The sequence below is a fragment of the Rissa tridactyla genome, chromosome 5 (assembly GCF_028500815.1).
Source record: "Rissa tridactyla isolate bRisTri1 chromosome 5, bRisTri1.patW.cur.20221130, whole genome shotgun sequence".
NCBI lineage: Eukaryota > Metazoa > Chordata > Aves > Charadriiformes > Laridae > Rissa > Rissa tridactyla.
In genome coordinates, this window is record NC_071470.1 from 71,697,776 (window position 1) to 71,723,074 (window position 25,299).

Sequence of the window (25,299 nt, forward strand, 5' to 3'; positions counted from 1 at the left end):
TACATAATGAACCAGACGATTAAACTTCTATTTATTGTCAGAGGAAGAAGATGACATAAGACTTTCACTTGATTTTAGAAAAAGTAAATCAAAAGCTTTTAGGATTTTCTTTTTAGGCATGAATTCAGAGAGAAGCAGTATTTAGATGTACGCATCTAACAGACAACAGGATATATTTTAGCAAAGTTTTTAGCGAAGTTTCACGTCTGGGTGGTTGGTTTTTGTTGTCATTTTTGTTCACAGAAATAAAAAAAATTCACACTGAACATACTGAGCTGTGTTTTACTTACTGAGAACTATTGAAACATCTGTTTTACTCCTGAACTCCACAACCCAGCAGCGCTCCAGGATTACCACTTCAGAGGCTTCAGAACTCTGCGAGACATAAAGATGACAAAACGTTAGGATTTGGAACCTGACGGAGAAATCCTTGTTTGGCGGTTCACATCCGACGCAATTTGTACATGTAAAGACAACAAAGCATAACAGTCACTAGATGGATACAGGCATGCGTTAATTACTGATCTGTGCCATCCTACTTCAGCTCAATGAGCTGGAATGGAAATAAAATGTTAGAAAAGACCATGCAGGAAACTAAGAAAAAAGGAACTCAATAGTTTATTTTTTTCATATCATAGGTATTCAAAAGTTTAGGTGCCACTTCATTCCTAAGCAAATCAGACAAGCCCAGCTCATTCCAACTTCCATATTTACTAATAAGTCCGAATCAAATGTTGTCTTCTATTCAAACAGTAGGATGATTTCAAGTGAACAAAATAACATGCAATCTTACAGGAGGCATTTCTCTTCAATTTTCATTTAAAAGGGATTTCTTTGCCGTCACTTGAAACTTTGAATGTTGTCTCTAGCTATGCAATTCAAATGACATTAAGTGATATGGACCTATTGCAGAGCGCAATATGATACAAATTACCGCTATCATTTTTTGTGAGTCCTCTGCAGAGAAGATGCAGACTCTTCTTCTAGTTTAGTAAGTGTGACTCATTTTTCAGAAGAGTGAAGCTATCAATCTCTCCCTCAGAATTAATCTTTTTTCCCTTAAAACTTTTATTATCCATTTTTTATCCCTAACATCTAGTAACAAATAACCCTTAGAATATGCACCCATACACTTCCTCATTGCAGGTTCCCAATATGAATGCCGCAGAGCTCATTCTCTACTTCAGTGAGTTTCTGCAGGGATGAATGTAAATTCTTGTTTTAACTTTCCTTCCTCACGTACTTCTTTATTCCAAGTGATCCTAAAGATAAATTTTTTTTCATATTGTAGATCGATTTTACCAAAAGCATGAACTTTAGTTCCACATATTTGACACTTAATGAATGACTTCATAAAAAAAGTTCATATTTCTAACACCTGCCTAATACACACAAGTTTTCTTGTCTGCCTCTTTCTCTGCATTTATACTGTGTTATTTGGCCTGCCAGAATCAGACTCAAACTTTTTGCCAGGAGTTTCACAATCATTTTTAAACGGGTACACCTTAATCCTGCATTTTCTCACAAAAAGGCCCTTTGCTTACCTAGTAATAACATTGTCTTTCATGAGCAAAAAAGTGAAAACTTAATACAGTAGGACTGTAAGACTGATCAGTAACAAACAGGTAACATTTCAGAAAGTCTAACAAGGATGTCCTTGAGAAAGTCTATATTTATTCCCTCCCTCCCACCTTTTACCACTTACTAAATGAATACTCCAAACCCAGTTATCAAAGCACAAATCAACATCCAAAGCTGACAAAAGGTTAAAATAAAACACAGGCGTGGGGAAAAAGCACACAATGTTATATTGAAATATGCCAGAAGTCAAGACAGAAAGTTTAATAGACTAAGAAAAAGCAATCAGATTTCTCTAGAAACCACTCGTACATTGGCTTCTTTGAAATATTATTCAGGCTGGGCTGGTGTAAAAGGGATGTATTGTCCTGTAGACTGAAAAACAGCTAATTGATTGGTTTTTAAAAAAAGAAAAAAGAAAAAAAAAAATGGGACAAAGTGGTGAAACAGTGCAGTGAGTCTGGGGAGAAATACCAGTGCTACATTGGGAACTTTTTTATTTACAGAATGCAGCAAGTCAAGCATACATGGTAACCCAGAGGCAATTCGCAGGTGCTCTCAAGCGAGGCGTTCTTTGAGGTTCTACCAGGGAAAGTAAAATACAATAAAGTCTTTATGAGAAACAGCTAAAATCAGCTTGAGAAAATAGGCAATAATACTTCAAAAAAAGAAAAAAAAAACAAAACAGCAGACTAATTAGGAAGAGTTCTCTGCTGCAATGATGCTGATTTTAATTCTTTAGATTTTGAAGCAAGATATCAACACTGATGTAGTCTCCCAGATAACCCTCACCTGTAAAGTGGATAATGCAGCCCTATTCCTCCAAGAGCTGGCAATCTTTCAGAGAAGGTATGACCAAAAGAAGGGGTTTATTGCAGAAGTTAATAAAGGTCTGAGACAATTTAACACTCAGCTGTGAGTATGTGAAAGACTCCCATCCAGTCTCTGTCCAAAAAATAGTCAATCAATTCTAACAGCTTCTCCCGTTTTCATCCCTACATAAAATAGTTCCTCTGCTGACATTCATGCCCCACAAACAAAACATGCAAACATGACAACCCCCTAGGCTTAACATTTCCTCCAAAACATGTATATGCAGTAAGTAGAAGCCTGTCAGTATATGAAAAGAAGCAACTCCCTGTTGGATGGCTTTCAGACAAGCCAGGTCTTCGGAAAGGCTGGAATGAAGAATCAGAGTTTCCATGCAGTTTGCTATAGTTGCCAAGACTTAAAGGCTTGATGTTTGGATTTGTATATGAAAGGCATACATATAATACAAACAAATTGGCAAGTGGTTAGCAAAAAAAGAGCTATCAAAGAATTAACAAGGATTTGTGTTCATAAGGTTTATCTCACAATGTAGTTGACGTACAACAGCCAACTACAAACACAAGAGAGGACGGTTCGGAGTATTTCAAGCTTTCTGCATTTTAAGACACTAGATGCTGCAGCACAAGAGCCTCTTTAGAGACAAGTTACTCCACTCCCTACACCAGTGGAAGCTGGAGTGAAACAGTGCTGCAACTTCAAATGAATCTGAATGCTTTTCCAAGATACACAATCAAGTACAGTGATCAGAGGATATGCACTTATGTTTTCTGTATGTGAGGGGGAACAAGAAGGGAAACAAGAAAAAAAGATGAAAGAGCATAAGGCTGCCAGAAAAGAAAGTACATGTTGCTGCAAAACATCTCCCACACCCTGACACAAAACCGGAGAAAAAGACCTTCAGAATTTCTATTATTGCAGACTTTTCATCATTTAGATGAGCTATGCTCTGTCTGTCACACAAAAAGCTAACAAGAAATTTATTTACAAATAAAATGACAAAATTGCAATCAAGGGAACTGTTACGCGTATATGACCGAGATCAGCTTTGTTTTTCAGTATCTGAAGAGATCCAAAATTTCTCTCTCACTTTAAGTGTTTAGTATGAGCTTTTTTGGACTACCTATTATTTTATTCTTCTAGGTTTGATTTTAATAAAAAGGTAACTTCTAGTGATCTGGTCTTTATGCATGGCAAATAAGATCCAAATGAGAGCTGTAGTAATGTGTTACAATCCAACATACCGGGTTCTTTCTTCCTACCATTGGTAATTTTGGATAATTTTTATAAAAAACTTACTGGATCAATCCAGATGCCAAACAGCAACTACACCCTGAATTGTTCCATCTTTCTTAAAATACTGACAAAGTCTACAGGCAGCAGAACCCACCCCACCACCCCCCAGGTCAGCAAATTATTTGAGGAGGAAATTAAATGATTAATGATCTAACTTAAATATCCTAGTAAAACTGCTAAAGTAGAAGAGCGACCAAAACCTAGAATGAGCAGAAACCCTTTCAATTCACTGCCAAATGATTTGCCAAGTTTTGCTATCAGCGTGCTGTTATAAATCCAAAGTACTACTGTACTACCAAATCCACTAATGTCTACTGTAACTGTCATGAATTTCAAATCAGAGCAGTGAAGACATCCCTGTTTCTGCGGAATCTGTGCCTAAAACTGAAATAAGAGACAGTCATACCAAAACACATGAGCAGGTGTCTGCTAACTGCACATTCATACCTACATAACTGTACACAACTCCTTTTAATGTGAAGAAGCATAATTATATTAAACTGGCAACCATCACTCGAGTACCTAGCACCAGATTCACGAGCAATCTGAAGTGTACACTGTGCACAAGATACACATTTTGAGAAGTTTTCTGAAAGAGTAAAATGCAGCATTTTTGCAGTTAGAAAGCGTAAAAATGAAAATCGCTTTCCACAGCAGTGATGAAAGCACACAGTATTTGAAATTACATTGGTACATTTTTTTTTTTTCAGTTGTTTCTAACTCTCTGCACCAAATTTGTAACTACACTATTGCAGATTGCAGCCTGACATTTTTCTTTGGACTGGGAAGTAAAAGGAGCTTTAAAAAAAATGAAAGCACTGAGAAACTTTTAAAACTGTCAGAGTGGGATGTTTGAGCTATTTCTGAATTCTTGTAGATCTGACTTGATGTACCTTTGCGGGGGGGGGGGAGGAAGTGTGTCATTATGAAAGGGTTTTACAATAGCAGATTTCTCGCGGGGGGGGGATAAAAAAAAATAATCAATCTACTGTTAGCTATATCAAGTCAAGAACTAAACTGACAGCTAAAATGAGAAGCGACATTCCAAGTAACTCCTCTGTGTTAAAACAGTAAGTAGAAAAGTAAAGCTACAGCATTGTAGAAAAAAAACAAACACTGCAGAAAGTAAAAATTCTTCCCATAACACATTATAAAAAGCCTCCACAGTCAACCAGGGGTAGGTAGGGGCATGTGTGAATTTCACAGTTTAATTTTTTAAAAGCTTATTTTTGCAAACTTGAAATAATTAAATCGAAAGTCTTATAGAGTAGGGATGCTACATACAGCAATATACTTATCTTGCTTTTCAAATCAGTTATTTTCTGACTGCATTTATAAGTATTCATACAATAAAAACAAGTTAAAGAGAAATTTTACAGAAAGGTAACAAACCATAAATAAATGGACAAAATTATAGTCACACAAAAGTAATGCAGAAGACTATGCTATGGCACAAAAAACCCCATGAAAATACTTTCAAAATGCGAATGATGAGAGTTGCTTTCAGTTCCTGCTTTTATTAAAGAAACTATTTGCAATAGAGGAGTTTGCCTGAAGGGACTGCTAGCAGCAGGTGAAGTTTATCAAAGTCGTTTGAACCCACGTCATCTCTCCCCAAAATTGCAAAGTCATCACTGTCCACCACTTATTAGAAAACATATTTAATGCCTTCATTGGAATCCTTAGAGGAAAAGTTGGTGACTGAGGAAACCTGAAAGACCAGGTATTTGGATACCGACAAGGCTGCTTTCAGTGACATACAGGCTAGGTGCCTAACTTGCAAGAATGGAAAGCAAAGTGAAGTGCTTACTCCTCAACGTGGACTCTTTCCTCATTCCACCATGTACCTACTTCCCAACTGTGAAAACCTGACTCAGAAAACCTCAGTTTCCTCAGAATCCTACCAAAGGCTGGCTTCCCAGGAGGAGAGTCAGAAGACAGTGAATAGGCACGGCCGCTATCTCTTGGCATGCCTACAGTGCAACCAAAAGTCTGCAACACACACACACAACATATAATGGTATTAACCATTATATGGTTAATATAATGCATAGCCTAGTGTTAGCATAACTAGCTCTGACACCAATAGCAGCAAAGTCCTAATGGCATTAAAAATGGCACAAGCTGTACAACTTGCCTATGATCCTCAGTTTTTACAACTTCACAGGTACTGGCAAATGAGCTAGTCAGATTGATACTAGCTCAATAATGCATGCATGAGCTCAGGTCCCGCTTCTGACTGCGCTATAAACATTACCACCTACATTTGCTATTTCAGTGTTAGCACAGATAAAGTTCATCACTCGACAGTTAAAGCACAGCTTTTTCATGTATACGAGCAAGAAAAAAGCAACAGTAATTTCATTCACAAATAGAAAAGCTAATAATCTTAAAATGTAGGCAGGTACGATGTCTTTTTACAGCAATATGTCCAAATAGATCAAAATGCACTGTTCTAATTTTGAGGTATGAACAAATGACTGCATGATATATGCAAGCATATAATTTGCAGAATTAAAAACACCCCTTTAAATGTGGTCAAGCAGTATTCAACAATCTGAAATCTTCTTTAATATTATATATTCTTCTGCCATATTAATATTCCCACTCTATGTCTCTTAACTATCGCAAAGCCTACGACCCAAGCTTCATTATAAGGAAGAACGTGCTTCCTGGGCATCTGATGAGGTGCTTCAATTATTCCAGACAGGCTGTAACCTGGTAGTTCATTGCAACCACCTTTACAAACGGTCAGATGACGGAAAGAGACTCAAATTGTCATTTTCAAAAAATGCCTGACCCCCTATGATTAGTCCATCATGCAATGCTACCAGATACCAACTTCATGCTGACAATATAATACCGCTAATCTGCATTTGCTCTGGAAAATGTTGTTGATTTACATCACAGAACAAATCCTGCAGAACAGAAAAGTACTTTTAATAGACTATTACCTTTAACAAATGTGAATACCTAACCAATAGTAATTTTCTTTTCAGTTTCAAAATGCATTAGTAGTAATAATAATAATGTACAAATACCCATTCTCTTAATTCACACCCCACATTCACTCAGTTTATTATGCATGAGCATAATTAAAAAATGAAAATTAAACACTTTCTACATTCTAAACACAGCTTGAAACAATCTCAAATTACCCTTCCTACCTAAAAAGTTAATTATATACAGTTCAGATACGAATTAGTTAAGTTTTTCGAAGTTATATTTTGGTGCAAGACTCCAGTCCTGTATCACAACACATACCTCGGATAATATGCTTTTTTTTTAAAAAAAAAATTCTCCCCCTTTGTTCTACACTTTTTGGCTGTCATTTAAAAATGGTGTTATTAATCTCTGGCTCAGTTCCAAATGTATTGCCTTTTTACTTCAAAAATAGCTTAAAATAAGAATTAAATGTTAACTGTATTTTAAAATTAGGTATGACAGCTTAATTACAGCTTGTATCATTTTCAGCAGTACCAGGGAAGGAAGGAAGGCAGAATACAAAAACAGTATTGCTACAGGTATTGGGTGTTTGTAAAATGCATTATCTTTGGATATTTAAAAGTGGACAATGAAGGATGATTCTTTCCACTGGTAAGAATTCTTACAATTCTTACCATTTTATTGCAAATCTTGCAACATCTGGCATAACTTTCAGTAACTCTTGGTTTCTGGAGCCACAATATCACAAGATTTTACTCTAAATCTCAGGCTTCCTGCAGGAGGGGGAAAGTATTAAAAAACAAAAAACAAAAAACCCAAAAAACCAAACACACACACACAACCAAACCACACCCCAAGCACCCTAAACACAATGTTTCCAGAGATGTTTTTATTGCTTTTTAAACAATGTGCATGATTGTTAAGCCAAACTCCTAAATTTTCAGGGCCATGACTTAAATCTTCAGGTGGTAATACCACCCTTATGAAAGAGGTACAAACAAAATTTCCTTGCCAAAGTCAATTTGAGTCACAAGAGCTTATATCTCTCACATTAAAAGAGGTTCAGATGAAACACCTGATTATATAAAATTACCCCCTTTCTTCAGGAAGCCCAAGGAGTGAGAACGATGGGAAGACCACCAGCCACTCCTTGCGGACAAATTCTCTGCCAAGTTCATTGGGCCTTATTGATGCAGGGAGGTATGCATACCTCTGCAAAGTAAAACACAGCTTGAAGAAATATTTCAGAAGAATGCAATTTTATTGTCTGCTAGAGGAAGAAAAAGAGATTTCACTGAAGCGTTTGAGAAAATAAACGTTTTACTGGTTTGGGTACGGTTGACTAACAAAAGATGACACATTTTTCTTGATATTTAGAATGCATAAAGTAAGCTTACTAGTAGCCAACATATTATTACTTCCTTTTAAGTAACAATTTCCAGTTGTGAGTAAGCTATTAAAAAAAATAAACTTAAAAAAAATAGATCAATGGATGTACTCATTGCACTCCCTACATGAGAACAGAAGTCCTACCTAAATGATTAACAAGCTTTATTTGGTCATTTCAATTCAGTACCAATTTCAGCCCAAATGATATTGTTCCAGCAAGACCCAGTTAAAAGAAACATCATATTTAACACTAGGAGAGTTCTGGTTATTTGTCTTCAACACGTGAGAAATTGCAAAAAAAAAAAAAAAAAAAAAAAAAAAAAAGAAGCATTTCACACACCAGTAGCCAGGCCCAAATAGATCTCAGTGGAAAGCCAATGCACATATAGATCTGTTAGTCCTCTGGCAAACTCTGCTGAGCAAGATTTTACCAGGTCCAATTGCCAAAGGACTGAAGAAGCACAGTAGGATAATTATTGCACTCCATTGCTATGCTGTTCCCCTTGGTGTTGAGAAGAACAAACATGACACAGGACTTCTAGAATGAAGGCACCAATGAACCACTGGAATGGGACCAACAGGCAATACAAAGTCCCCTCCGCAGCAAGCAGAAGACCACTGTTATGAATATGAATATATTTCAGTAAGCAAGTAAGAAGGAAGTGGACAAAATCCCAAGAGCTGAGTAGACCACTAGGAGCAACGGTTCCCTGATGCAGGGTCTGAACATGGGCTGTGAAGCCCCTGCAATAAAGAAAGTGAGAAACAAACATCTTTTCTGGCTTGCACTGAGTCATAGAATGGTTTGAGTTGGAAGGGACCTTAAAGATCATATAGTTCCAACCCCCCTGCCCTGGGCAGGGACACCTCCCACTAGACCAGGCTGCTCAAAGCCCCATCCAGCCTGGCCTTGAACACATCCAGGGATGGGGCATCCACAACTTCCCTGGGCAACCTGTTCCTGTGCCTCACCACCCTCACAGTAAAGAATTTCTTCCTCATATCTAATCTAAACCTCCCCTCTTTCAGTTTGAAACTGTTACCCTCGTCCTATCATTACACTCCCTGGTAAAGAGTCCCCCCCGCATCCTTCCTGTAACCCCCTTTAGGTACTGGAAGGGGCTATAAGGTCTCCTTCCAGAGAAGGCAAACTCTTCTCTTCTCCAGGCTGAACAACCCCAACTCTCTCACAGCCTGAAGTCCCAAGCTATTAAACCCATGCTGAAATTAATTTAGCTACAAAAGCGCCTAAAAAAAGACTCATATCAATCAGAAAGGGTCGCTGTTTGCAGTCCCCAAAACATGACAGGCACAGAAAGGTGAGACAGCAAGAGTTTATGAGTAAGGAAGAGAGGAGGGAAAGGAGCACGTGCTGGGTATAACACATCTAGCCCACAGCCATAACAACTTCCTTCACTCCCTAGCAGTTCCAGCTAAATTATGGTCTTCATGTTTCTGAAACTGCTTGCTGAAAAGCTAGAGGATGCTTGCCACTAAACTGTATCAGGGAGGGGACAGAGCTACACCGTGTGCCTGACCAAGGCATCCTGATGTGAAGAAATTCAGAAATTGGGGGGTACTATGACCACTCTCCACTCTCTTGGGGATAGGTGATTTTCAACTAAAGGAAACCCTGCAGAATGCTCAACACAAGTTCATGAAAGGGACATTTTGGACAATGAGTGTTCTGGAGACAACAGTTTTCTTTACCTAAGCTAGTTTATGTTTTCCTCACAGATTTGAAATCTTCACAGTTCAGATATTTAATTCTGATTTAATTCTAAAACAGGGTACCTATTTGCCAGAAAGTGTTTAAACAAGAGATGATCCCAAATTGATGGACAAAATGAAGAAAAAGGAAATGGAGAAGGGGAAATATGTACTTGGACTAATTTTATTTAGTAACTTACACCCCTTCATTGTAAAGCAATCATCCTTCAATTGCCATAATTTAAGTTATTAATTTCCCTAATTAATTCAAAAAAGGAGTTTCTTCTGGCTTTTTTACCTAGCTCTTTATTCTGAATTTGGGTCACACAAGTGGCAGGCATGCACTGAACTCCATCCAAACTTTCTTACTTCTCTGCGTTACTTGACTGCTCTTCTGAAACACGAGCCTTAAATAAGAACACTGGCATAATTCACATTTAAAGATACAGACCGAGACTGTTTCTTCTGCCAGTCTCTGACAGACAGTCAAAATACACCAATTTTAAAAAAAACAAGCTATCTAGAACTTTAGGAAGACATAACATTACAAGTGGCTCAAGCTATCAGCAGCTCTGATGAAGGCTCTGTATTTTCAGATAATGTGTTATCAATGCACATAAAACCAGTGTTGAATAGAGCAATCAGTAACAGTAAGTTACTGCAATAAGTAACAGCTTTGTACCTTTATTATTGAAGATAAATAAAAGGTCATCATTTTCTTTTTCAGCGACTCTCCCCATCAGAAAACCAACTTGCAAGCATCCAATCATAAGAATTGGACGTAGTCTAATACTTTTACTTACAAACAATTACAGTTGTCTCCATGTTTGACTGAAGTTTATCACAGAATGGTTGAGGCTGAAGGTGGTCTGGTCCAACCCCCCTGCTCAAGCAGGGCCACCGAGAGCCAGTTGCCCAGGACCGTGTCCAGACAGCTTCTGAATATCTCCAAGAATGGAGACTCCACGGCCTCTCTGAGCAACCTGTGCCAGTGCTCCATCACCCTCATAGTGAAAACATGTTTCCTGACGTTCAGAGGAAACCTCCTGTGTTTCAGTGTGTGCCCATTACCTCCAGTCCTGTCGCTGGGCATCACTGAAAACAGCCTGGCTCCATCCTCTCTGCACCTTCCCGTCAGGTATTTACACACGTTGTTAAGATCCCGCCTGAGCCTTCTCTTCTCCAGGCTGAACAGTCCCAGCTCTTTCAGCCTTTCCTCATGTGCCAGATGCTCTAGTCCCTTAATCTTTGTGGCCCTTCACTGGACTCTATCCAGTATGTCCATGTCTCTTGTACTGAGAAGCTCAGAGCTGGACATCAAGCCCAGAACTGGATATTTCTTATATTGTAACAATTTCATAGTTTAAATGATTTCATGACTTACATTACTGCTATGATTTTACTGTACTTTATGCAGTGGCTTTCAGTACTGCAAATGCCTGAACTGTCAGCAGTGCTGCACATAGTTTGTCTTTTTTTTTTTTTAAAGGTAGAACACAGGTTTCAGAAGTAAACTAGTAATTTAACCAGCATAATATGTTATCACCATTTAACAGCTAAGTCAATACTGTGAGTTAACAGCCTCTCTACCATTACATTAATTATAACATAGCTACTGGCTATGAAGAGACCCCTCAAAACCCCTCACCTCTGGATTTCAGTGTCAAGATGCCCTGACCACAGATTTGCCCCCAGATGTTTCACAGTAACCCTGTGAATTCTGTTATGTCCAAGCCCATGCATACTTGACATAAAACCCTACATGTAATGTTTCCAAGAGAACAGCTGTATCAGACCAAAGACCCGTTATTCTGCCTAGAACGAGGACCAAAATAAGCATTCAAGGAAGAGGAAAAGCAGGGTAACCACATGCAGTACTCTCTCAGCCCCTGGCTGTTTCACATCAGGTTTTTTCCTCAGATTCACGTTCCAGTCACTAACTCTCAATGATGCTCCTCTTTCTGGAGAGCGCCAAGTATTTTTTCAAATACATGTCTATTTTTAGCATCTGCAGCATCTTATAGCAAGCAACTCTGGTATTTCCACTCTGTTTCATAAAAAACCACTGTCTTTTGTTGGTTTGTAACCCAGTTCCTATTGCTTCGTTTAACATCCCAAATTCTTGCACTGGAAGAGACAATGAACTGTTAATCCCTGTCTCCTCCTTCAAGCTGATCACGATTTTGCAGATTACAATCAGAGACTACCTTAGTCACCATTTCTTTCCCAGGCTGAATAGCCTTTCTCTGAAACTTTCCCAGCTCCTCTATATTCTGTAAGTTGAGGGGAACTGAGCTGCATGGTGGATCTCTACAGAGTTCTCTGCTTTGTTCTCTCCTTCCCAAACAACTCCTAACATTCAATTTACTTTTTGACCACAACAGATCATCCATCTCATCTTCTCAGACAACTCTTAACTCTGCACAGATCTCATCTGGAGGAAAGGTGGGGGGAATTATCTTAAAGCCCATTGATTCTATGGGAATTTTTTATTATTTTTCTTCAAGTGCTGCTTCACATTTAGTCGTGTTGAATTTTATCTGCTACTTTATTGCCTAATAATTTAAGACTTCTATGGTCATTCTAAAACTACTCATCCTTGGCCCCCCTGACTTAACTATTCGGGAAGTTTGTATCATCAGACTGTCTCACCTCATTGCTTACCACCTTCTCAGCGTTTATGCACACGCGACAGGACCAGCCTCAACAGATATCCCTGCTGATGCACTCCACAGCAAGAGCTGGCCAAGTAGTTGTAGTTTCTAGATTTTGTATTTTAGTTCAACCCGTTACCATGCTAGACTTCCCCTCTCCTATTACAATGTAGTAATTGTATTATCTGTATCAGGAGGTGAAAAAAGCTACATTAAAAGGCAAATGAAAGTTGTAAGCATATATAAAGTAAACAGATACCGTTGCTTATGTAATCATTTTGCATGCGCTCTTGGGAGTGAAAGATGTTTTCAGGGATCATACAGATCATCGATTTAAATGATGCACAAACTGCATGTGCTGTTATTCAAATACACTTAAAATATGAACATAAAAAACACCACAAATGACAGCAAAAACATGGTATTTAAAAAATATTTCTAAAACAAGACCAAAATGCATTCCACTGGTTGGCATCCAACAAGTAATATGCTGTGAAAATTACAATGCTTTACTCAAGACATAGTTTCATGATCCACAGAACTCCAAAAAAACCAGCCTCAGGATAGAATTTTAACCCTTCATAACAAAATACCTTTCTTCATAGTACCTGTTTCTTTTCAATGTAAGTCTATGTTTTCCCCCACAGGTTTTCCCAAAATGAAAAATCAATGCAAAATTCCCTATATGCTATCAACTTTTCCCACAACCTTAGAATAAAAAATTGGAATAAAGCCATTGCAAAAGTTAAGTGGTTTGAATATTTTTAATTATAAACTGTAAGTGCTAATATATCCAATGTATGTATAGTAAAGATAACTCCTGCTATTCCAATTCCTTGGACTGCCCATAGTGATGCTCACTTTTATTTGAAAGCAAGCTATGCTTTTCCCCCTTGAGCTTTAATCTTCTGCACAGTGCATTTGAAAGAAGCAAACAGAATATTTTTCAAGATGCTCAAGACTCAGTAACTCAGTGTGCTACAAGATGGGTGTTGTGTGATTAGCTATAGTCCCTAATAGGATCAAAAGAACTCCTAGCACACCTGTAAATTGTCTCCAGGTAGCCCTTGCCCAACATCAATAAATTCCAACTTCTAAACAGAGAAACAAGTAAGACAAGCCTTTTCATTCTTTTTTAAGCTGCTTCATTTTAACTTCCTCTTGCGTCCTCCAGCATTTGTTTTTCCTCTCCTCTCTTTTTTTGAAGCTAAAGGAATGGCAGCCCTCCAGCTCACTCCCAAGCTCAAAGGGGTGTAACAAGGCATGCCAGAGTACAGCTCTGCCTTTAACCTGCCTCAGCAGCCACACCAGGACCAGGCACGTCTGTGTTCTTTGTAAGAGTGGCAAAATTAGGCCCTTGGTATTCTATATGCACATCTGCTCTATTTTATGTTTGAGGAAAAATAAAACAAACAAAAAAACGCAGACCACATAGGAACCCAAACCCGTTACGGCCACCGAAAGATAAGGGTTTTTTTTTCTCCCAGAGAAACTTTTCTTCTCATATTCCCTCACAACCGCTAAGTCACTGGACATAAAAGGCAGAGTGAGCAAGCAATTCATGTGTGGGCACACAGAGAAAAATCATCTAGGTTATAAACTCTCAATTTAGAAAAATTACATCATACTCTGTGAAATGAGAGAGACTTACTAAACCTCATTAGTTTTAGTTTAAAAGAAAAACCACTCCCTGCCTTACTGATTAACAAGATTATTTTATTTCAGACATGGTGCTGACTCTCTGATCTTCTGGATTACGTCTCAGGGAGTCTCTCACTAAATGGGATTTAGTAAAATATTCGTGTGACAAACTGTAGAAGTTAGATGCTTGGGAATTAGAAGACAAACATTGGAAGCAGCAAGAATAATTTTTAGTCAGTTGAATACTAAAGGAAATGGTGGCATCTCACAAATATTAAGCCCATACTACTTTATTCTTAATAAGCAAATTTTGTATATAGATTTTGAAAAAACAAATAGCTCTGCTCAAAAAAATGTTTCTTGCTTTGCTAGAACATCATGTATTCCTATTGTAGGATATTTGTAAGAATGGTAACTAAGCATGAACAAATGTTTAAAAAAAAAAAGTATATTCATGCAGCCTATTGATTGAGGAAAAAAACCATCCAGGTACCAGCAGGACACTTCTCATAAAATAGCTGCTTCATCTTTAATCTCTCAGGCCATCCTCAAGGGAAACCTACGCACCACTTCTCAAATATGAGCTTCAGAACGGAGGCTGCAGTTTTGCAGGCAACTAAACTGACGTAACAGCTAAAATTCATAACTCTGCTAGATACCAAATACATCCAGTGGGCCATAAAGTAAAAGTTATGGGCTCAGTGTGATCCCTCCCTCCACAGCCAGCTCCTCACACTCCACCAGCTATAAACTGCCTGTCTCTTCCCTTTAGGAGGCGACTGCTTCTCATCACCTCCCTCCACCAAGAACACCCTATATACTCTTCTCCTGCCTCCCCTCCTAGGAGCTACCTTTCCTTTCCAAGACGGTAAAATTGATCCACATTTAATTGACCAATGGTCTTCACCTTCTATTTAACTTTGAATACAGATGTTTTATTTTCAGACCTTGACAAAGGCATTTGTGATCAAGAGCTTGTCACTTCTCAGCTGTCAGTTGGTCTAATAAATTCCATACGCTCTAGCTACTGATCTTGATTATGTTCTCACATCATCACAGACACACCACTGCTATCATCACTCAGAGTAACACGCACAAAAAGAAAATGGGAGTCATGAGCCCATAGAAAGAAGTTTTACGAAAGACATTTTTAACAGCTAGGAGAAAAAGATCAATAGGTAAGTATGTGTGAGCAAGAAGCATACCTACTTGTTTGAGAGGGCACACCATAGCACGTTGAAATTCAAACTTGATGTACAGTGCAAATAAAGTTTTCAAAGATACCTATCAAAGTGTAGCACTGGGGTTTCTAACCTATTTACCAGAAACTCTTTTTTAAATAACGATCAGTAAGTACATTAAAGCAAACTTTTATCTATACTTAGACCTATCCACCTGCTCTCTGCAAATAAAATCTTTTCTTTCTACACTTTACAAAAAAATCAAAGTGTATTTAAAAAGAAAACCATAAAATTCAGCCTGAGCCCATGACTGCAAACTCCAGCTATGCAATCACTACTTGAAGAACAAAAAAGGCCATCTGCAGAAGCTACTATCGGTCTTCCAGATTGTCAAATATCTAAGTGTCACATTCTACACTCAAAGCAGAAGCAACACCAGAGGCATTACAAGGTTAGTTTACTCCAACGCAATTATCCAGAAACCGTCTATTGATTACAGCACCAACAGGCCCTAAATATTTCTTTATTTACATCTAAATACTATTTCAATACATTTCATGTGCCTCGATATAGTGTGGAAACTAGGGTCTACAGTACTGGCTACGTACTGGCTATAAACAGCAAACGTAGAACTGATAGTTAAAATTAATGGTGAGTGACAAGTTCTAACATGCCTTAAAACAAATATCCTTCACAGAATCATAATAAAAATATTCAAACCACTGATCCAACACATAGGTATTCATAATCTTAAAAAACTAAATTTTTACTTCCATCTTCTTAAAGCATTCTGCTTTAAAGATGGAGGCTTTCTTCAAATCGATCTACTAATTAAAGTAATTCAGGTTGTTATACTCATTGGGAAAACACAGCTAAATGATTAGTGCTTTTACTTCCAGACAAACTTAAGTTTGTGGTGTTATAAATGACTTCATTAAAAGTCTGTGAAGCAGTTCCCATTTAGTAGCACGTTTATAGTGACACAAACAAATTTAAGTTTTGAGTTGTAAAGAACTACTGCATTTCCTAAAATAACATTGCATGTAGAGTTACGGTTTTAAAGGAAAATATCGTGACTGCTACAAAAGAAAACCTGGATTTCAAATGAAAATAAAAATCAAACAAACAAAAAAAGCACCCACAAAACCAAAAAACTCCACCCACCAAAACCCAAATCACAAACAAAAAACCTCAACACCTTAGTGAAAGTAAATTTAATGGAAAAAAAATAGTAAAGAAAAATATAATAATTCCAGAAAATCCAGTAGATTAACTAGTTCAGCTCAGAGTTGTCCACACCTTCAGCTAGAAGCATATCAGCTTATTTCCAAGGTACATGTTGATACTTGTGCACACTAAGTAGATTTTAGACAGCTGACCTGGTTATCTTTACTTCAAACAGTAATAAGACAATTTAGAATAGCCCATCTTTCACGTAGGTGAAAACAGAGCATCAGTCTTCTCTCTAATCCATTTTCATCAGTCTCTTTAAAGGCCACTTTTACTGAACATTCTTAAATAGAAGTAGTTGACAGAAGTGGAAAATCTTCCCCAGCAAAGTATATGGAGAAGAAACGTGGAGAGGAGTCACAGAGGTAAAAGTTAACATGTAGAGTCAAGAAACACTTGCTTTTTAGAAGTAGAAATGGCTTTTTAGAAGTAGAAATGGCTTTTTAGAAAGTCACTTTAAAAACAAAAACAAAAAAACACCTGTTGTCTTTAAATTCCACCATGTGGAGCTGAGGAAAAAGTAAAGCTATTTCACAAGGCTATCTTTGGGTACTAATTACGCAATGAATGTCAGATTTTACCATCACTGAGATAATTGTCTCAATTTGCTTCTAAATTTGTTCCAATTGCATACATACTATACTAAAAACACTGCCTAGTAAAGAAAACAGAAAAGAATAGAAATATTTTGAAATCTTAGCTGTCTTCCAGGGAAACAGTATTGCTTATCACCCCAATTATGTCAGTATCTTGCAAAAATTCAAACTGTTAATTTCCTAACCAGATCACTTTGACAGAAAAAGAACATTTACATCACAACATAACTCAGAAAATTAAACTTAAAAAATACTTAAATAAATAAATAAACTACACAATAATTGTTGCATCTGCGCAAAGGCCCATCTAGCACAATATGCATCTATGACGGTGAACAAAAGCAAATAAGGAATTCTTTAAGAAGAGAGCAAGCACATTGTCATGTGCTATCTCCAAGCTTCTACCACCCTTGTTCAGGCACTTTTCTGAACAAATGGGTAATTGTGTTTAACGAGTTTGTATCGATTGCGTTCGCCAATATGTCCACTTCTTCTACATTTTATAGAAATAGCCTCGATTTTTTTCTGGCATTACCTTTGATTTTATTTTAAATAACCATCTACAAAAGCCATTCTTCTAGTGTGTTGTCCCCCACAACAACCACCAGAGAAAACAAAAATAAAATCCCCAGTAAAACCATGTTTGAAAATACTTGCAAATATGCAGAAAGCATACAACACAGATACTCTTCATGCAACACAAAAGGGCAACACAGATGAGTAAAAAGTTCCTACAAAGAAGCTACAGAGATTCCTTCCATTTTTACCTCTGAAAATTTGAGCTTGGCTACAAAACACAAATCAAACTATTGCAAGAACCCGATCCGAATTTGTAGGAAGTGTTTTAACCCTGTGACACATTTGCTAAGGCATGCTGTGCGACCTTGTTTGGAGAGAGCAATTCCAGTGGACTGCACAGCAGACCATCCTCAAGGAAAAACCGAGCTTTATGTACAACGTACTGATACACAGTTCTCAAGAGTCTGTGCATTTTAGCAGTCCAAAGGACAAGTCACAGTTTGCCAACAAAACTATATATAAACAAATATTCATTGTAAATTTCATGACATACTATGCAGAATTAGGTTAAAATTACCTCACCATAAATGAGAACTGTTTTCAAGACTAATCACAAATGCATTAGTTTCTTGGGAAAAAGAAACAAAGCAACATTTTAGACATCGTAGCATAGTAGACTTGCTAAAAAGTCTAAACATACTTGCTAAAATTCACTTTCCTTTGGTGTTTTTTGCTTGTTCCCTCCCCCCCTTAATTTTTTCTCCAAGATGTTGGTTCATATTGCACTTGCAGGTCTTTACACAAAATGTTCTAAACTCTTGCTTGCAACCAACAATGATTTTACCACATGCTCACTGAGCAAGCATAGGATATAATAGCCTTCATCTTGCCCTTCTGCTATTTTCCCCCTTCTTTGATCATAAAAAGACAGCTTCAAGTTTCTGAAACAATTATTTCAAATATTTAATTACAGATTATAGTAATTAACTTCCCCAAAGTCTTTTCAGAACAAAATTAAAATACATTCATGACTGTTATTAAAAGAAAGGTGCAGCTGAAAGCAGTGGATTAATGATGATGAAGCTGTATGGTGTTCCGGAAATGTCAATGCTTATTGCAACAGAACAGCCTAGAAACACTTTCCAGAAGCAAGTTCAACCTTCATCTGGGCTTCTCATTCTGATTTGAAGCTGTAATTACTGGTCTCAAAAAGGGGAGGGAAAAAAAAAAAAAAACCCTAGATGTCATAGTTTTAGCACTGATCTCAAACAGCAAACCAAAACCTTTGCAATGTATGTTATAAATGATTAAGTGCAATTGCAGCCACAGTACCCTTCCTCCTCCCCCCCCCCAAAGAAAAAAAACCACAACCCCCCCAAAGAGCCAAATGCAACGCATTTTTTTTTCCTTACGGACGTTGAAACAAGCCGTAATCCAATTTCAAAAAACTGTTTCCAAACTTTGTATAGCTTTCATTTGTGTGCAAACACAAGGAAATACGTCCACAAAACACTGCAACTACACATGTAAAGTATCCACCTGCAAACAGATCCATATAGGATGCTAACACATTGCGTTACACGTTTGACCCTTTGTGGTTTTAATAAGATTGCTCCTTTGCAATGCTGCCAAATCCTTCACAACGGAGTTTCACAAGCAGTTCACATGCAAAGCAGACACTTAGCAAGCAGCAAAGCGAAACGCTCTCAATATAAAATAAGTTTAATGTTATTTTTCATGTTTCCACTTAGTAGTTTTATTTATATCTAGAGCAAAATAGAAAAAAAATGGTTTCCCCAAAAAACCTTTACAAACAGTTCTCTCATTTAACAGCCTCATCACTGCTTTGGCATTTAACCACTCCTAGAAGCCATTTAGCGCTTCATATACCATCTCACTGTAACTGGTGTGCCTTAAACACTGAGTGAAGTATTAGATATACTCCAGGAAACTGATCAAAATGACATAGCATAAAGGACAACCAACAATCTAGGGTATAATAAAATAACAGCACATTAAAGAATTAGTACAACATTTATACTCAGTTGCATAGAAACCCCGTGAAACTACTTAGAATGCTGACTGCAGTACCCAATATGCCCATCGTATTACTACTAATTTAAATGTCAAAGTAGCTAACAGTGACTTTTCAAAGTGTTACAGAAGATGTGTGTTTACCATAATAAGGTGCCGTAATCACATTTGATGAGGGATGAGGAGAATTACCAGCTGAACATTTAATATACACAATTAATGAAACCATTTTGTTTTCTCCTGTCCACCCCTACACTTTAGGACATTGTAAGCTTGCGAACAGGCTGGTAAAATAATATGGTAGGCACAGCAACACTGCTGCACGTGCTTTTTCAGTTCTCTTGGTCAAACAACTCTAAATCCCCACGAACCAGCACCCAGAGATGAATGCTCTCATGTCTGTGTGGTCAGTGGACCAAAGGAATACAATGCCCAACTATGGTCTGATATTCCTTCCTGGAACTCTACTCAGAGTGGGAATCAGAGTGGGAATACAAACTATTTCCTTCTCTTTTGAAATTTTAAAGAAAAGGAAAATAAAAAAAATTAAAAAAAAAAGAAAATGTAGAGAACTCCTACAGATCTCTTCCAAATTCCTGTTTTGGGGAAGCCGGCAGCCACCAGTTCCTCTCCCTTTATCCACTGAGCACATTAGCTCTGGGGCCCTGTTTCCATAAGTCTTCACAGGCCACAGGTCCTGGCCCCTCTGCTGCCTGCATCTTTGCGGAGTTTGGGGCAAAAACGTGAACAAAGATGAGTAATGTTGACCTTGCCAATGAAGTCCTCAACTCAAAAAATTTTTTAGGAAACAATAGCTTTGACTAAGCAGATACTTGTCCTTGTCACATTGGCATTGCCATGGACTCAAATCCAAACTAAACCATCAAAAAATTAGCTAACCATAGTTGACATTTGGTAAAACTTCTAAAAATAAACTAAAAGGAGATAATTGTAACTCCGTTCAGATTTTCTCCTCTCTAATAGTCTTCCTCCTGCACAAGTCTGTTATTAGTACTTATCGTCTGTAACAGGCAAAAGGGAGACTTGATAGTCCCACAAGTCCTACCTTCTTGCATAAAACAAGCTTAGCATCGCTCTGGACAAACGCAAAGCAAGTATAAGTCAAGGTACAAGTGTTGCAGAAAGAGGAGGTAACATGACCACGCAACCAAACTACATTTTGACTACCTCAACGTACAAGACTCATAGACAAAGATCCTGGGCATAAATGTTCACGAAGAGACCAGCAGGAGAGGAACGGAACCGACACAAAGCAATAAGCTCAGAAAAGTATTTCAAAATTGAGCACTGGTGCTGTGGCTGACAGTAGTATTTGTAGTCAGGGCTGGAGAGAGGGAGGGGGTGTCTGCACATGCCTCTTCACCAGTACCCACACCAATCTGTGTGCTTTAGGCGGGGGGGGGGGGGGGGGGGGAAGAAAAAAAAAAAAAACCCAAACAAAAAAAACCAAACCACACACAACAAACTTTCAAGCTGGTGAACATGAAACAATGTATAAAAATTGATAAAGATCAAGCAACATGGGATCAAAGAACATTTTACCTGTGCACTTTTTTTTCTCTTTACAATTTGAATTAGTCACTACTAAATGTGTGCCGTAAGATTAATAAAAGAATCCCATGTGCAAAACTAAATTATACAGGACAGAATATTACTTAAAAAAATCTGACTTTAAGTGTCATTTCCAGAGACAATGAAGCACATCTGAAGGGCTTTTCTGTTTCATTTTTCTAAAAATATCAATAAACCAAAGAAGAGAAACCAAATTTAGGACTTTAAGCATTTTTAAGCTTGTAGCTATAATTACTCTGTTCTAAGGATTCAATATAACTGCAGTAATTTCTGAGAAAAAGAATGAAATTAGGCTCTTTCCACCTAATCTTTCTCACTATTGCCAAGGATACAGACGATCAGGTCTTTGTTAATCCTTTACCACAGAACATCTCTTGAGATAAGTTTCTCACACAAGCAAGAAGTCCTCAAGTAAGAGAGAATCAGCTTTCAAGAACATCTTATCCAATGCAATATATTAAAAGATGAGAACTATGGCTAACATTTAACCTCTTTTGCTGCTTCTAAATTGACACACACTGAGCACTTTCTTAAACGCAGCTAGAGTTTAATCCAGGCAAGTGGCTAGGAATATTAAGCAGCAGTATCATATCCATAAGTTTACACACATAACACACAAAAATAAACCTAAACTTTCAAGGCCAACTCTTTTATACTCTTCTGTCAATAAGAACAGCATTGGTATCCCAACACTGAAAAAGGACCAGGAAAACCACCAGAACCATGTGTGATTTATAAGAACTTTTCCCATTAAGACATTTGTCTTTTTCCAGAACTAAAAAATACATATGTAAATAAACTTTTCAATAGTCACATTAACATAATGGACTGTCTTTTTTTTTCACTGGGCTCTCAGAATCAATAGTTTTCTTGCATACACACTATTTAAAATATGTTTTGCTAGTATTTCCTGGCTATGACATAATAATAATTACCCCAAATAAATGAATCACAAATTATTATGTTTCTTGTGCCAATTTGAAGATTCTTGCATCAGTTTTGAATATGTATTATCTGGAATTAAACTCTATACTATGTTTTGATTCTACCTCATTATTGTTCGGGTATTTTTGGTTTGGCTTTTTTTTTTTTTATTAAAGGGAATGCCTAAAACAACCTATTAGATTTTTTGCAATTTTGGGTTTGCTATTGCAATATAGCACCCTGCAAAAGAGTTTCACATAGTTTATTTATCTTCAGGCACAGGATTTATCCATCATGTCTTTAGACCTTAAAACAGCTGAACTCTGTGACAAACAATGGTAAAGGCCAACTTGAGTCTCGAATGCCAATGATGGGATCCTCCAGCCTAACATTATCACTACAACTATCTCGCTCTTTAACTCAAGGTCACCAGAAAAGCCTAACAAATTTTACAAACACAACTAACGTCAAGTAATATTAATGCAATACCATCCTAGATGATGAAGAAATAAAGGCTAAATCCAAGCTTCAGCTGTCTTTCTCTATTTAATTTCCTGTTTGCATTTTCATCTTCTGAAAAGCATACTATATTAGTGAGGGAATATGTTGAAATTTTACTATAATTATCACTAAATTAGTTTACCCAGCAAGTAACACTGTAGTAGACAGAAATATGGAAAGGCTTTTTCTTTTCTTTCTTTTTCCTCCCCTTCATGCTAGTGACTGGATGGTAACACAAAGGGGTAAGGATACAGGGGTACATAAAGCATACTGAAGGACCCAGGAAGTCTCCTAGACGTGTACAACTCCCATCACAATTTCAGTTCCTATCCTCTACTGAAAGAGATGCATGAAAAGGCCACAAGGAAAGGAAATGCAAGAGAAGAGAAGGAGCTTGCTATACGACATGTGCTTTCTAACACTTCCCACAAGCGAGTCCAGAGGAGGGCCATGGAGATGATCAGAGGGCTGCAGACACCTCTCTCCAAGTGCTCTCCAGACTCCAGCCAGACCTTGTATTCCCTTCCAGTATCTGGAGAGGGCCCTACGAGAAAGCTGAAGAGGGGCTTTTTATAAGGGCGTGGCTACAAGAACATAGGACAAGGGGTAATGGCTTTGAACTGGAAGAGGGTCAATTTAGATTAGATATTCAGAAGAAATTATTTACTGTGAGGGTGGTGAGGCACTGGAACAGGTCGCCCAGGGAAGCTGTGAATGCTCCATCCCTGGAGGTGTTCAAGGCCAGGCTGGATGGGGCTTTGAGCAGCCTGGTCTAGTGGGAGGTGTCCCTGCCCATGGCAAGGGGTTGGAACTAGATGATCTTTAAGGTCCCCTCCAATCCAAACCATTCTACAATTCTGTGATCCTCCTCTCCCTGGGCTGCTACCAAATGCAGTCTTACCTTCAGTACTAGAAAACATAGAAAGCCTGGTGGTTCATATATTCCCCAGCAACTGCTGCTGCTTTGTAACAGCCTAGCTTAGTATCAACGCCACTTTCATTTGAGTCTGACAAACTTCCAATGCATCAACCTGGAAAAAAACCCAAACCCCACACATTCATTTATATAATACTTAATTTAATGGGCTCCCTTCATTAACCATAGATAACAGTTATGTAACTACTTGCCCTATTTGGCCTTGACGTAGAGTGTGTAACGCGGAATGTAAATCTTACCATCTTGCCATTAGTGAAGGCATCAAAATTACTTGAAAAGTTAGGTTGATAACTGAAAGTACAGTAGATGTTGTGAAATGTAATTTCTATAACAAGCTCATCATGAAAACATATACCCGCCCACATTTTACATTTTAAACGAAAACATCTCTTATGCAAGTATAAGAGTTCAAGATCAGCGCCCAAGCTCAAGATCGGTGCATCCCTATGAGTAAGAAATGAAGCAAAGAAGGCAGGAGACCTGCATGGATGAGCAAGGAGCTTCTCGAAAAACTCAAATAGAAGAAAACAGTTTGCAGAATGTGGAAAAGGGAACTGGCCACTTGGGAGGAATATAGGAACATTGTCAGAGTATGCAGAGATGCAATGAGGAAGGCTAAGGCCCATTTGGAATTAAATCTGGCAAGGTATGTCAAGGACAAGAAGGGCTCCTTCAAGTACACCAGCAGTAAAAGGAAGACTAGAGAAAATCTGGGCGCCCTGCTGAATGAGGTGGGTGCCCTGTTGATAGACGATACAGAGAAGGCGAGTTACTGAATGCCACCTTGGCTTCAATCTTTACTGCTAAGGCCAGCCCTCAGGAATCCCAGACCCTGGAGGTAAAAGAAAAAGTCTGAAGAAAGGAAGACTTGCCCTTGGTCGAGAAGGATGAGGTTAGAGATCATTTAGGAAAACTCAACAGCCACAAATCCATGGGCCCCGATGAGATGCACCCACGAGTGCTGAAGGAGCTGGTGGATATTACTGCTAAGCCACTCTCCATCATCATTGAAAGGTCATGGAGATCAGGAGAGGTGCCTGAGGACTGGAGGAAAGCCAGTGTCACTCCAGTCTGCAAAAAAGGCAAGAAGGAAGACCCAGAAAACTACAGGCCAGTCAGCCTCATCTTCATCTGTGGAAAGGTGATGAAACAGCTCACTCTGGATGTTGTCTCTAAGCCATGTGGAGGAAAAGCATGTTATCAAGACTGGTCAACACAGATTCACCAAAGGGAAATCATGCTTGACCAATCTGATAGCCTTCTATGATGGCACGACTGTCTGGGTAGATGAGGGGAGAGTAGTGGATGTTGTCTACCTTGACTTTACAAGGCTTTTGACGCTGTCTCCCATAACAAGCTCATAGGTAAACTTAGGAAGTGTGGGTTAGATAAGTAGACAGTGAGGTAGATTGAGAACTGGCTGAATGGCAGAGCTCAGAGGGTTTTGATCAGCAGCGCAGCCTAGTTGGAGGCATATAATTAGCGGTGTTCCCCAGGGGTCAATATTGAGTCCAGTCTTGTTCAATATATTCATCATCAACCTGGATGAGGGGACAGAGCGTACCCTCTGCAAGTTTGCTGTTGACACAAAAGTGGGAGGAATAGCCGCCATACAGCAAGACCTAGACAGGCTAGAGTTGGGCGGAGAGGAACCTAATGAAGTTCAACAAGGGCAAGTGTAGGGTCCTGCACCTAGGGAGGAATAACCCCATGCACCAGTATAGGTTAGGGGTTGTCCTGAT

At 38.3% G+C, this 25,299-nt stretch overlaps 1 protein-coding gene across 5 annotated transcripts in view; it reads right to left on the reverse strand.

Moving 5' to 3' along the window:
- Window positions 1-25,299, reverse strand: part of INPP4B (inositol polyphosphate-4-phosphatase type II B) — a 497,007-nt gene that overhangs the window by 310,143 nt on the left and 161,565 nt on the right. For all 5 annotated transcript variants that reach the window (XR_008466520.1, XR_008466517.1, XR_008466521.1 and 2 more), the window contains one exon: window positions 291-375. Coding sequence is in view for 1 of the 5 variants with exons in the window: in XM_054201960.1 (XP_054057935.1) it covers window positions 291-375 (85 nt within the window). In the remaining 4 variants the exon portion in view is untranslated. The remainder of the gene's footprint in view (window positions 1-290; window positions 376-25,299) is intronic.